Consider the following 12,606-nt stretch of genomic DNA (forward strand, 5'->3'; position numbering starts at 1 on the left):
AAACCACTGGGAAAGGATGTGATGATGTGGTTTTCACAAGGAGGAAAATGCCTTGCTAAGGGAAGGCCCACAATCAAAAATCTGAAGCCACACAGACACAAACCATTGTGAACAAGAGTCAGTAGAAACAACAAACAGGACAGAATCTCAAGAACTTCTGACCATTCATTCATTGAGCAAATATTTATTGATCACTGTTCTAGTTGCTGGGGATATGCAGGGAACAAAGCAGACAAAAATCCTTTCTCTCATGGAATATGGTCCAGTGGGATAACAAGCAAAATAAATAAATAAAAATGCATGCTGCATTAAACAGTGATCAGTGTTAAAGGGAAAAGCAGGAAAGGAGGTAGAAAATGCATTGGGGGAAAAATTTGCCATTTCGAGACGGGCGAAGGGAGACATGAAGGTTACGTCTGAGTGCAGACTTGATGGAGGTTAAGGAACAAGCCATGCAGACATCTAGGGGAAGAGCTTTCCAGGAAGAAAACAGCAAGTGCAAACATTTCAAAATGCCTGTGTCCGTGGCATATTCAAGTGACAGCCAGGAGGCCCATGTGACTGGAGTGGTGTGCACAAGGTGGTTCTAAGTAGGAGGTGAGGTCAGAGAGGTAACAGAATGATTGGGGTGGAGTGCAGATCATGGATTTGTCCTCTCCAATACAGTAGCTACATGTGGCTATTTAAATAGATTAAAATGCAATAAAATTAAAAATTTATTCCTCAGTCACTCCAGCCATATTTCAAGTGCTCATTGGCCACACGTGGCTACCATATTGAGCAGTTGAGAGAATATTTCCATTGTTGCAAAGTTCTGTTGGACAGCATTTTCAGAGCCTTATTGTACAAACTTTGTCTTTTAGTCTAAATAAAATGAAGATAAACAGGACCATCTAAAAGAATATAAAATTAGTGTTTCAAATGATTCAAAGAAGGAAGCAAAACTCAAGAAAATACTGAAGTAGTATAGAAAAGGGCAACTTTGAAAAAATCAGCAGACCTTCTGGAAGTTAAAAAAAAAATTGAAATTAAAGTCTCGGTGACTAAATTAAAAGCAGATTAGATAGCAGAAGAGGGAATTAGTGAACTGGAGTTATAATATGTAACCTTACACAGTGCTTCATGTGGACAGACAGTGCTCTAAAAGCTTTATTTAATCTTCGCAATAGCCATAGGTAGGTGGGTAGTATTGTTTTCCCCAGGTGACAAACAAGTAAACAGGCACTGAGCTGTTATGGTTTATTGTCCAAGCAATCTGTGCCATGTGTCTTTCAGGAATTTACGTAAAATGAAAAACAGAAAGATAGAGAGATGGAAAACAAGAGCCATTGAGAGACATGGGGGGGTAGAATGAGATAGTACAATGAGTATCCAATAGGAATTCCAGGAGTGAATAAAGAAGACAAGAAAGGAACCAGTAGTATTAGAAAAAAGGGAGGGGGGATGAGACTTTCTCATAGTTAATAACAATGAATCCTAAAATTCAAGAAGCCCAAGTCTGAGTAATGTGAATACAAACGAATTCACATCTGAACACAGTAGTCAAATTGCAGAATACCAAAAGCAGAGCAAAAGTCTTTAAAGAGTCTGGAGGAATTTATTCCCAGAATTGAGAGGCTGGGAGAGAGACCTGTAGTGGGCAGCGAACATGGCAGCATGGGTTCGAGGAGAGCGCTGGGTGACTGTATGGGCTGTGTTTGGGGCAGGGGCCACTAGCAGGATCGTAATCAACCCTAGCTTCACATTAGTGGGACTCAACTGTTCCCAGGTCCAGGCCAGAGCCCAGGCAGCTCTCTCAACTTAAGTAGTACGGGTGAACGTTGCTCTCAGAACTTTTGTAACTATTAGGTGCATGAATGAATGCAAGGCAACCATTTTGAGACTAGTGAGGCCAACCTGGACTGCTGAACTAATGTGTTTATGAAAGGCTTTATGGTGATATGTTTATGAAAGGCTATTATTCATAGTTTCTATAGCTGCACCTATAATATAAATGTGATTTCACTCTCTGCTAAGAATCCAAAGCAAGTATAATAAACAACAATCTCTCACATCCTTTCTAGATGTTTTCTAGGCTGATTATAAATACTAATGAAAGTTTAAATAATAGTAATAAAACCCATAGCAAAGTTTCAGCTGACTCTGCAGTCAGTGGTTTTGTCAGAGCAGATGTGCTTCCATCGCAATTGTAAGATGTGACAGAATGCACTCTTTGCTTACCAACAGGATTCGATAACATAGAAGAAACCAGAAAATTAGAATGATCTCATTCTCATTTTATCATACATGCTAACACTGCAAAACACTGAAAAAGAAAGACATAGTATTTTTCTGCTCTTATCCTGTAGTTTTAGGCTCTGCTGTGTAAGGTTTATCGGACCTTTCCACTCACCCACCCTGGTGTACACAGTGAGGCCACCCTGAGGAAGTGCTGTTTCAAAACAAAGTCCTGTTCTCTCCTTTCAGTCATGATTAGATCATGAGTACAGGGGAAGAAATGTGATAGACAAAGAAGACAGCTCCATTGTAAAGATACCTATTTTTTTAAAGACCTGTTCTCATGGACAAGTATTTTAATGTTAAAATGCTATGCACAGCCCACTGAGAAAAAAAAAAAAAGCCTACTATAGAACAAACACTTTGATAAATGCTGTCCAAATTAATTCTTATCTGTAAGCCTTGGAGGAAGGCGCATTGGCATCATTTTGACACATGAAGAAACTGAGGCTCAGGGTTATACAATGACAGACTAAATATACAAATGGAAAACAGCCAGACCATATATAAAAACAGAACTCTGATTCACAACCTATAGCAATAAACATAAGAAACCGACACATTAACCACAGTAACCAGCTCAGACAGCCAGCCTCCTATAAATTAGACCTATAAGAAGTCAGACCACTATTTCTGGTAATAATCCAGGAGGCCAAGCAATAATACCTGTAGTGATTGACCCCAAATTGCTAAAATTTAGTTAATAACTGTTATCTTCCCTAATTTTTGTGCCCATTTGCAAGTTAGGATCAACCAGAAAAAGCCAAATATGCACTCTTAACCAATTATAGAGGACTCCCTACTTCTAGTTATTTCTCCTGATATCCCCAGGCCAAATCTACACATCTGTCCCCAAGCCTGTGCTCTTTTTGCTGTACCACTTGCCCTTTCACGGTGCCCGAGTTACAAGTGCCTTCAATAGGCCAGCAAGCAGACAGCAATGAGAGGCGCAGGCACTTTCATTTGGCATAGTGTATTATATTAGTATGCATGTAAAACCATGTAAACAGCACAAAGTAAACAGTGTATCCACCACAATAACCCACAGATAATCTACCACAACCTTCCAGCACCCTCACTATTTTAACATTTATACATTTCACAGAAAGTCACAGTCATACAAATAGGATTATAATACATTTTTTTAGTGAAAGAATTTTTTGGTCCACATTTTCTATTAAAACAAACAAACAAATGTATATTTTCCTCTTTGGCAAAAGAGGTTAAATCCCCCACAGCAAACTCACAAGGCAAACTCAGATAAAGACTACTGAACATGAGGTATAGCTGAGGTCTGGGCTAACTTGGAACTTAGACATATACTAGAAGAGAAAAGTGTTCCTTACAAAATCAGTTCAGTTCCCAACCATCTCAGTAGAAAAGCTCTGTGTAGATTTGGCCTCGGTCAGTTTTGTAAGAACACAGCTCAAATAATATTTTTTGTGTTTCAGAGTACAATGTGCTATTTCTGAAGGAAGTCATGAAAAGTGTGGGCATCTGACCTCAGCAATATTTTTAGCCTGAGGTACAAAAGCATCTGATACAGTAATTCAGGCTGTAATTGCTGTGCCACCTTCATTCAATTTGTTGGAAGAGCAGTTTGGGTTACTGATAAGTCAGCTTTTGGCTTCGCAGAGCTTGAAAAGGTGGATTTGCATGTGAAAGCCATACAGCATCGGCCAGGTCTGAGGTGAGGAAGAAGCAAAGTGTGATGGAGGCCAGTTCCCCAGGGATCAGGTCCTGCAGGTGAGGGCAGTGTGGTCCCCTCCTGCTCTATGAATGCCCTGACTGGCCACTGCACATCCTACCTGAAGTGGAGTCTACAGAACAGGTAGTTGCTGAGGTGGTTCTCTGTGTTTTTAAATCTGCAATCATAATTGTTAACAACCACCCTGGTGTGCTTTTCATGCTTCAAGTAATTTCATTCCTTCCAGAAGAATGTTAACAATGCTTTTAGTTCTAGTTATCAAAGGAAAGAAAATGAGCCACAAAAACAAGATTAAGTTTAAACAGACCTGCTGCTAACATAGTATCATATAAAATATATTTTAACAGTGAACATACTTTTATATACGTTTTTGCAATAGCTGCATTCTCCCACTTAACCTCTGTGCAGAACTAAAATCTGAAAAAGCAAACTTAAGTTACTTTAATTCTTGTTAAATATAACTGTACAGATTGCACATTTTACACCAAAGCAGCTCAATATCACAGAAAAATGAAAATACCATCTAAAAATTTTCATTTTTCTAGCCCAACAAAACTCAACAGACTTCTTGCCCAGCTGCACATCTTTGTAAACAGTTTGGGAGGTGGTCTCTAGGACTCCACCGGAGGATCCTATTAAATTTCTCACACACACACCACACACACACACACACACACACATCCCTTCTTCCAGTGCCGCACACAGCAGGATGCTCAGTACCACAGCAGGTTTGTTTCACATTATGTTCACAAAAGAGCAGTCACAGCTGTCTGGTTGAGGGGTTTCAGGCAGTCTCTGGGGGCTGAGTAAGCATCATTCATCTGGGGCTTCTGATAATCTGGTTCTGCGTGCTCTGCAGTTGAGCAGCCCCCAGCTTTGGGCTGAGAGTAGCCTGGGTTGGCGGGCGCGGGGCTCTGCGGCCTTTGGTAGCCCGTACTTGTGGCGCCAGCTGCCGCTGCAGCTGGGGAGAAGCTGCCAGAAGAGAGGGAGTGTTTGTGTGCCAGCTGGGGCCCCGGCACACGGTAGCCACTCTGCGCAGAGAAGGTGTGCGCCCGGGCCAGGTGCCGCTCCACGATGGGCGTGGCGTACTCGGGCTCTGCGTTGGTCAAGGGCAGCGCATACTCGTGGCGGCCCATGGGGAGAGGACAGTCATAGTGGCTGGGGGCCTCGGCGCTCACCCCTGCCTCGTCCGCCTCGGAGTCCATGGGTCGGAAGGTGGAACCCTTCCTTGTGACAGTTCCGGTGCCAATCATGAGAGGCTGCTGGTAATCTGAAATCAAAAGAGCAGAAGGCACATAATTTGTTCAGCACATGGATACACGGGTAAGCTAGTTGTTTGTAGAGGGCACTCTGCCCAACCGACTCTGCTGAGTGCCTAATGTGGACCAGGCATGGTCAGAGACACCAAGATGTAAAGCACACAGAGGCCAAACGCAGGGGTGTACACAACCATATGCTGCTTTAGGAAGCCTCCAGGGTCATAAGAACCTAGAGAAGCAGAGATTACCTTTAACCCTATCTAGGGGCATGGGGGGAAATGCTTTATGGAGCTTTTATACTGGCTCTTAAAATGCCAAAATTTGGGCGTGGACGAAAAAGTGATTAAACAACCTATTAAACAAACCATGAAAACAGTTTGATGTGGCCACAGCATGAGAGACGTGGACTAGTTTAATAGAATTCAAAGACCAAAATAGTAGGTTGGGTACTAATGATAACGGTGATGATGATTAAACCTCACAATTATGTAGTTGTTATTCCATGTCAGGCACTATTCTAAGATATTAAGATATTAATTAATTAAATCCTCCAAAAAATAAAAAGTGCTATGAGCTAGGAACTATTACTCCATTTTACATAATGAAAAAATAAAGCAGAGAGAAAGTAAATTTTCCAGAATCACACAGCTGGCAGCCAATGGAGTGAGAATTCAAGCACAGGTCCCAAGTGTCCACTGTTAACCACATGCTAGATCTTGAGAAGCGCTGAGTGTGTTGCAAGGAAGCTTGATTTAATTCTGTAGAAACCTACTGAGGATTCTAAATAAGAGACTGGCACGGTTAAAGGTAACTCTAGCGGGTAGACTGAAAAAGAAAAGATAAAAAAAAAAACCACACACACACACACACACACACACACACACACACACACAAGGAGTAAGAAGCAAAGAGAAATGAAACAGAAAAGGGAACTGAAAGCAGCCTTAGAAAAGCCATACTTTGGCAACAAGAGGAATTTATTACCAATGATATACATAGGGTATGAGGAAAGAGGGGCGCCAAAGACCCTTCTCAGGTTAAGCCTGGAAGACAGGAATGCAGAGCTGGGAAGACAGGGATGCAGAGCTGGGAAGCCACTTAGTAGAGGGGTGCACGGAGCACAGGTCGGGGGGTTAGGAACAAGGGGTCCAATTTTGGACCCCCTGAAGAACTGGTGACACTTCAGGTGGAGAGATGTCCAGCAGATGAGAATTACTGATTTATTGGGGACCAGGAAGGAAGTCTGGGCATGAGCAGCAGAGTGGACAGATATGCAAGGAAGGACTCTGCTGAGAGCTTTGGAGTGGGTGAGACAGCTTGCAGGGGGAGACTGCAGATGAACGGGGAAAAGAGCAGGACCTGGGCCTTGCACATATAGGAGCCCAAGAAGGACCACGCCATGAGGAAGAAGAGGCTGCATTGGAACCTGAAGGAGAATGAAAGGCAGAAAAGGACAGACAAGGGGTTCTCGCCTTCTGGCTTCACCCCCAAGATAGAACTAGAATTGTTGGGAGAAAGGAACAAGAAGATGGATTTCAGTTGAAGAGATGTTCTCTTTGCCTCTGAAGTGGCTCAGACGACCTTTCTACTGACACCTCTCCGAAGCTGGTATATACAAGCACACCCAGGAACTTCTGGTTCAGTAGGCCTGGGGCATGGCCTGAAAGCCCACATTTCTAGCAAGCTCCCAAATGCTGCTGCTGCTGCTGCTGGTGGTCCTTAAAACACACTTTGAGAAGCAAGAAGCTAGAGCAGTGCTACTCAGTGTAGTCTGTAGACACCTACATATCTGAGAACTGTTTGTGACAGGTCTACAAAGAGATTACACAAACTGAGAGGAAGTGTTTGGAAACTTATAGCAATTTGAGAGAGTAATTTTAAGTCCCTCGAGTCTAATTAAAAAGGAGCTTTGTATTTTGTATGTCTTTTTAAAAAGCTTCATTATTACTACTAATTCGTATTGTATTTTACAAAGTACCAGTCCTTAATGGATTAGAAATTTTTTTAAAAAGCAAAAAGTGGATCCTTCCACATAGATGGCCATTCTAACACTAAAGATTTCTTCATCTCCTGTCTCCTCTTCCTCAAAGGCAATAGCTGTACTTAATCCATCTTTCTAGTCCCTAGTTCATCTTTCCTAGAGCCTTAAACGAAACCTTAGTAACAAAAACAAATACGAGCTTCCAGATTTTAGTGGTACTTCAGAGCCATTGCTTTGGTGTCATTTTAGCCCCTGCAGGAGTAAAAGCCTCTGCTTTCGAGAAATATCTGTGTCAGTTTGTAACTCTGTGCAGAGTGCAGAAAGAAACTTCACACATTACTGACTATAGGACCCTATCTAAACAAAAGGATTTTAGTCTTATTTCTCTCCTGGTCTCCTTCTCTCACAAGCAACACCTCCTTAACGGCACTGTCACAGAGGCTTAACACTTACCCGCCATAGCACTTGAGATGAGATCTAACTTTTGTGTCATCTCCTTTTCATTATCATAGCTGATGGTAAACTCGGCTGACTGTTGTCTGGCAAAAGGATATTTAATCTGCTTCCAACAATCTGGAATAAAGATAACACAAAACGAAGTAGTATCTCAGAAGTGTAATGCACATACTCCATGATGTGTCCTCCTCCATGAGCCAGAGGTCAGGCTGCCTTTTGCAGGCTGACCTTGTGATAAATTCCCGGGCACAGTGCTTCAAATGTGTGTGGTAGAAACAGCTAGCTGAGGTTGTTATAACAGCAAACATTGTACTTTCCATTGTGCCTTTCCACTGTACCTTTAAAATGTATCTGTGTACCCACAGGTCCCAGATTATCCCTATGTTAGACCACCTGGGCTTAGTCTTCTAGTCTGCACTGAGATGGTTGGTATTCATGACCCAGAGGAGTCAACACAGCTGGCTGTGAAGGTGGAGTCCCAAGTTGTCCCTGAGATTCTCAGAGGTCCTGCCTCGCTGCCCTTTCTCTCTGGACTGCAGCTGGTGCATTGCTTGGGTGTCCTGTGTCCTAAAGATTTTCTGAAACCTGAATACAAGCCCTGTTTAGTCCTTCCCTCACTTTCCCAGAGTGGAAAATATACTGGAGGCCTGCAGATGCTGAGTGCTGGACAATGTTCAAGTCACAGAAGGGGCTTTTATAACTTTTCCTTGGCAATGCGGTGGCCTAAATTCCAGTGCCTCCCCTCCAAAAAAAAAAAAGATGTTGATAAACGATGGGGTGATGCCGAACAAAAGCAAAAGTAAAGTGACTCTGAAAACTCTGAATTAAAAAGACTGGATACAATATATTCCTTCCTTATAAATCTGCTAACTTAAAAGCTATAGATCTTATTTTTTAACCATACAAGTGTGGGCTCCAGACTTGATCATGCTTTTAATCAGCAGATCCTGTCCCTTCCTCAAAGACCGAATAAAACTGTAGACAGAGTTTTCAACCAACCTGTTTTCTGAGCCTTAGCGGATCCATAAGGATTTCCGTTCTTCTTCCTCCTATTGAAACAAAAAAAAATGCTACTGAAAAGGTTTCTAAATAAGTACAGTTTCTAAAATAATACCTGAGACCTCCACCTCTACCAGCTTGTTTGGAAAATATGTTAACATTTTATCTTGGAAGAAGTAATGCTGCATTTCTACACATGAATATTTGAAGAGTAACCTTTTTGGTTTTTGATTGTTTATGTAATTAGAAAAGAAATTTAAACGTGTAAAGTCACATACTTTCTAAGGGCTGCAAAGATTCCCATTCCAGCAATGAGCAGGGCAAGGAGGAGCACCAGTGGAATAGCAATCATTGTGACGTTTATTCCTAAGAGGGAGGAAGCACATTAAAACAGAAATGACCTGCAACCACGTTTCATGATCTAAAATGCAACATTTATTTGAAAGGTTTTCAGTGGGTTAATATATGGGGAAAACAAATACATGGTAGGTAGGCAATTACTGACACTGGAATGCAAAATGAGAGTATTCAAAATCCTGGCTAACTTTAGCAGAATAAAATTTGTCCCTCCCCCTCCCAAGGCAGTTTTCTTTAAAATTTTTTTGGTTTGTTTTCAACAATGAAAACATTTGTTTCAATTATAGCTGACATACAATATTATATTAGTTTCAGGTGTACAACATAGAGATTAGACATTTATATAATTTATGAAGTGGTCATTCCACTAAATCTAGTATCCAAATGACACCATATGGAGTTATTATAATACTATTGATCATATTCCCTATGCTGTACTTTATATCCCTGTGACTGTTTTTATAATGGGCAATTTGTACTTCTTAATCCCCCGCCGCCCCGCCACCCCCAAACTCCCTCCCATCTGGCAACCATCAACATGTACTCTATATCTACAAGTCTGTTTCTGCTTTATTTTTTTTATTTTTTATTTTTTTTAGATTCCACATACAAATGAAATCATATGGTATTTGTCTTTCTCTGTCTGACTTATTTCACTTAGCATAATACACTCTAGGTCCAACTATGTTGTTGGAAATGGCAAGATTTCATTCCAAAAAATAGTTTTCAGTGTTCCTCAGGGATTTATGTTGACTCTGAGCTTGTTGCTTGGACCATCTTAGAGTCCAAAAGTCAGAATTGAAGGGGAAGATTTAAAGCTGGCCCAACTGGCCAGGAGCTATTCAGACAGGTAACAGATTTCAGCATAGTGCACAGCTCTTAAGCTTCGCTCAAGCAACCAGTTCTCCCTGATGGTGGGCGTGTTTGGACCTTGGCAATAACAGAGGACTGGGGACTCTGGGCTTCCCCTTTCCAGAGCTTTGGAGCTGTGAACAAAAAGAAAATGCAGCCTGGTGACCTCAAACAGCATTTCCGCTCTGCAGCATGAAACACCAGTCTATGTCTTCCTACAACTCCTTCTGCTTTAAAAAAGGAGGCCACTTTACTAGCTACTACAGCAGGCCCCAAGCTTATAGAAACTATACAAACTAAAAAAGAAATATTTGTTCTTCGCCCTTCTTTATCTGTGAACCCTGGGAAGAAAATAAAGGGACGACCAGGAGTGGTAACGTATAGTTCATGAAAGAGAAAAGGAACTTAGAAAGGAACTTACATAAATAACCGCAGTGTTATTTATAAGAGCGGAAATTTAGGAAAAACTTAACAACTTAAACATTGAACAATAGGGGAATGGTTAACTAAATAATGGTATTTCCATATGAAAAAATACTATAAAGATATAATTGTTTTTCACATATTTGTAACATTGAAAAATGCTCACAATACAATGTTAAGTGAAAAATATATGCTACAGAATAGAATATATGGTATGCTACTGTTTTGTCTCAAAGTTGTGAATATATATGTAATTGATTAGATACAACAGAATTTGGTGATTATCTGGATGCTGATTTATGGCTGATTTTTTTCTTATTTATATTTCTCTAATCTGTCCAAATTTTGTAAAATTACTATGCAAATAATTTTATATTCTGAAAAAATAAATGTACTTTTAATGTTCATTACTTGAACAGATCATAGCCTTACATGTTCAGAATTTAAAAAGTATCTAAACGTTGGAATGCAATGTCTATCTCCCACTTTTGCTTTTCCTCCACAGGTAGCCAAACTATACTTCCTGACATTCTCCCAGAAATGCTAGAATGAATATATATATATATTTATAAATAATTTTTTTACCCTTTTTTTACACACATAATAGAGTTCTATATGAACTGTTCTATACTGTACTTATTTGTCAATTTATCAGAGAGCTTTCTATATTACTAACACATTATTTTTCATGGCTGCAGAATATTCCATTGCATGGATATGCAATTATTTTCTCATAAAATGTTTACCTAGTGTTTAAAGGGCAAACACTTCTTTTCTACTTGCAATACTGCAATAAATAGTTGTGGACATCATTTTACACATATGCAGACATGTCTGAACTATCTGCTTCCAGACGTTTATATGACAAAGGAAAAAAATTTTGTTGAAGGTACTGTAATTTTGAATGGAGTACCAGTTACACCCCTGAGGAAATCACAAAACAATAACTGCTCTACCTGTGGGCACTTCTTCAGAGGGGATGAGTTTTGTGATTGTTTCATCTTCTCTTTTAGTTGAACCAACAGAATTTGGACTTGTTTTGCGCCATACTAATGAATCATTACCTGAGAGAGATGTTGGAAAAACCACATTAGTAACAACAATGTGGCAAAGGATGTGACCGGAATCAAACTGTTCACTGACTTGCCCTGAATCCTACCTTGTGTAATCTGGCAACCGATGAGCTCCACTTTCAAGGCTATCCTCTGGTGCCACATCTGGGGGACAACCCGTACATATCTGGCCACGATGGGAGGGATGAAATTGTTCCTCACTGGATCCCTAAAATTAAAGTTGCCCTGAAACACCTGTAGAAATAGGTAACTTTTAACTGAAGATTCTATTAGTTCCTTTTTTAAGTCTTTGTCAACCTACCCATACCTCGTTACATGAAACCAAACCCAGCATTCTATATCTGTTGCATTTTTGTAGACACTCATGATATTGAAGATGCAAGACTTTGCAAACAAAGGCCAAGTTATCTCAGGTAAAGGCTTCAAATATGTTTTCTGGAAACAGGTTGATGAAAGCATTTGGAGGCCTGCTCTCCCACTCATTTCTTTCCTCCAGAGTTTCTCTTACCTTTTCTTCATTATTCACAATTCCTTTGTAGGTCCTCCACTTAGAGTTGTTTTTGAAGTTCATCACAAACCTCTTAACATAAAAGTTGAAATTTGACTGTGTGGATCCTGTCGTCCTAATTCCTTATAAGAAGACATTATTCATAGGTTAGTTTTTAAAATATGTATTTCAGGTTCCTTTCGCCCCCCCCTCATTTGGAATCTGAAGTCATTTTATAGGCCAACTTTCCTTATTCGCATTTAGAAACCTGATGTATTTTCACACTGATAATATGCCATAAAAAGGTTTTGCCATTGAGAAATCAGATCTCTAATCCACACATCCATATTTACGACCTGTATACAGGTTCTTCCCACAGAGACAATGTGAAGATTAAGACGCAAAGTACTTTGAGGTAGAGAGAGACATCTATGTACATAAGAAAAATACTTTCAACCACAAGTCATTTTGTATTTGTGAAATTGCACTAGTGTCAGTACCTGTTATTTTCTTTTTCTCTCCCAAATCTATCTCCAGCCACTCTCGTTGTTTGTGGTTTTTGCTGCTGTCTCCTGAAGCCCATGATGGTCCTTGTTCCTGAAGTCGGGCTTGGCTAGGAGACCAAAGAACTTGTTCTCCAATATCACTGACCCACTGCCAAGAAGAAGAAGCTGTGATTTGCTTGTCAGATTCCAAACTCAAGGATCTGCTGCAACCTAGAATAAAAAAGGGGG

The 12,606-nt window shown here is 40.4% G+C and overlaps 1 protein-coding gene across 1 annotated transcript in view; it reads right to left on the minus strand.

Annotated features, from left to right (window-relative positions):
- Positions 1 to 3,234: 3,234 nt before the first annotated feature.
- DCBLD1 (discoidin, CUB and LCCL domain containing 1) overlaps positions 3,235 to 12,606 on the minus strand; it is a 64,951-nt gene continuing 55,579 nt past the window's right edge. Inside the window, exons 8-15 of the mRNA XM_011364761.2 lie at positions 12,373 to 12,588; positions 11,894 to 12,015; positions 11,472 to 11,619; positions 11,269 to 11,376; positions 8,959 to 9,046; positions 8,681 to 8,730; positions 7,679 to 7,798; positions 3,235 to 5,255 (exon numbers count right to left, since the gene is read on the minus strand). Of these exons, the coding sequence (XP_011363063.1) occupies positions 4,732 to 5,255; positions 7,679 to 7,798; positions 8,681 to 8,730; positions 8,959 to 9,046; positions 11,269 to 11,376; positions 11,472 to 11,619; positions 11,894 to 12,015; positions 12,373 to 12,588 (1,376 nt within the window). The 3' untranslated portion in view covers positions 3,235 to 4,731. The remainder of the gene's footprint in view (positions 5,256 to 7,678; positions 7,799 to 8,680; positions 8,731 to 8,958; positions 9,047 to 11,268; positions 11,377 to 11,471; positions 11,620 to 11,893; positions 12,016 to 12,372; positions 12,589 to 12,606) is intronic.

Source organism: Pteropus vampyrus, unplaced genomic scaffold (genome assembly GCF_000151845.1).
Source record: "Pteropus vampyrus isolate Shadow unplaced genomic scaffold, Pvam_2.0 Scaffold101, whole genome shotgun sequence".
Lineage (NCBI taxonomy): Eukaryota > Metazoa > Chordata > Mammalia > Chiroptera > Pteropodidae > Pteropus > Pteropus vampyrus.